This window comes from Thyridium curvatum, assembly GCF_004353045.1.
Source record: "Thyridium curvatum strain D216 chromosome Unknown NODE_213_length_1826_cov_66.179517, whole genome shotgun sequence".
Taxonomy (NCBI): Eukaryota; Fungi; Ascomycota; class Sordariomycetes; order Thyridiales; family Thyridiaceae; genus Thyridium; species Thyridium curvatum.
The window spans coordinates 211-1,826 of record NW_022156968.1 but is presented as its reverse complement, the minus strand read 5'-3'; the positions used below and the strand labels follow the sequence as shown (position 1 = coordinate 1,826).

General features: G+C 60.0%; 1 protein-coding gene across 1 annotated transcript; it reads left to right on the top strand.

The window, feature by feature from the left end:
* On the top strand, nucleotides 1–833 carry E0L32_012435 (uncharacterized protein; the record flags this gene model as incomplete). The annotated part of the gene is made up of 2 exons (XM_031135275.1): nucleotides 102–312; nucleotides 483–833. Coding segments are annotated over 2 exons (562 nt in total), but the record flags the coding sequence as incomplete, so codon positions are not given.
* Between the last annotated feature and the right edge of the window lie 783 nt (nucleotides 834–1,616).

Sequence of the window (1,616 nt, the reverse complement as noted above, 5' to 3'; positions counted from 1 at the left end):
CCCCCCCCCCCCCCCCCCCCCCCCCCGGCAACGAAAGGGTGCCGAGACGGAGAGAGTCCAGAAGAGAGAATACTCAAAACTCCGACCTCGTCTCACAACAGGTTCGACGGCTCCGCCATCCCCCCGGCCTGGACCCCGCGCGAGTACTCCGGCCCGGAGCCCGCCGGCGGGCCCAAGGACGGCAAGCTGTACCACGGCAGCTGCCACTGCGGCAAGGTCACCATCGCCGCGCGGGTCAACCCGCTCGAGAAGCGCAACAACGAGGACGAGGCCGACCGCATCTGCGAGTGCAACTGCAGCGTCGACCAGCGGGTAAGTCCTTCCGTCCTGCTGTCTCCCCCCCCCTTTTTCCTGGTTTGCCCCCCTCCCCCGCCCTCGAGAGCCGAGAAACACGGCGACTGGGGGGCTGCCAGAGAAACATAAGAGTCAAAAGAGAGAGAGAGAGAGAGAGAGAGAGAGAGAGAGAGAGATGCTGACACCAGACGATCCCCGTCGTCGACCAGGGCGGCTTCATGTGGATCTACCCGAACAAGGACGAGGTGGTCCTCCGGGGCCGCGAGCACGCGAGCACCTACGCCTGCGGACCCCGGGTCTTCAAGCGGGTGTCGTGCAAGACGTGCGGCGTGACCCTCATGAACGACCTCAACGAGCTGGCCGACGCCGAGGTCGCCGCCCTGCCCGAGGGCGCGCGCCAGTACCGGGCCGCCTGGATCGACAGGCGGCCCGTCAACGTGCGCGTCTTTGACAACGTCGACCACGACACCCTCCGGGGCCTCAAGACGGTGAGGTTTGACGGCTACCACTTCATCCCGCCCCCGTACGCCGAGCCGTAGAGGCGAAGGGAAACGATTATGAATAGAATCTCACTGCAAGAGAGGGTTCAAATGTACACCCAGAAGACAAGATGAGAAAAGTATGAATTGAAAAAAGAGGTTGAGCCACAAGGGGATTCTCCTCTATTCTTGAGTGAGGTTAGGTAGTAGTAGTTTCCTTTCCTTTTCTACTATCGCCATACAAATACAAAAAAGCCATCGTGACAAATCCCCCGTCTCTCTTCCGATCCCTGTGCAAGCACCCACAAGCCCTGAAATCACCACCACCTTTCACACCTCATCCCTCCACGGGATCGACACCTGCGCCCCCCTTTCCTCGACACCGTCCTGGCCGCCGCGCCGGTTCGCCTTGCGCACCGCCGCCGCGCAGTCAAACTCCCCGCCCCCGCCCTTGCCGCCGGGGGCGACACACGGCGAACGAGTCGGCCGTCATGGTCTCGCCTGGCAGGGGATGGTGCGAGACGTACGAGACCAGGTCCATGTTCGGGAGGAGCGGGTTGGTGCGGTTGGAAATCACTGGTTGATGTACCGACAAAGACCTCAGGAATGCTAGGTATCATGTTACAGTCTGGTCTCTGTGGTAGTACAAGTTCTCTGTGATACAGTAGATCTGATATTATTTGGACACCTTCAAGGTGTCAGAGGAATATATATCAAGCTCCTCGTGTGCCCGACCCCCCCTGACCAGAATGGCTCATCGCCTCGGTCACCGTATATCTAAAACTCCCGTTGGTATATCCGAGTCCTTCTATCAGTTCCAAATCATATCCAATGCCATGTTCC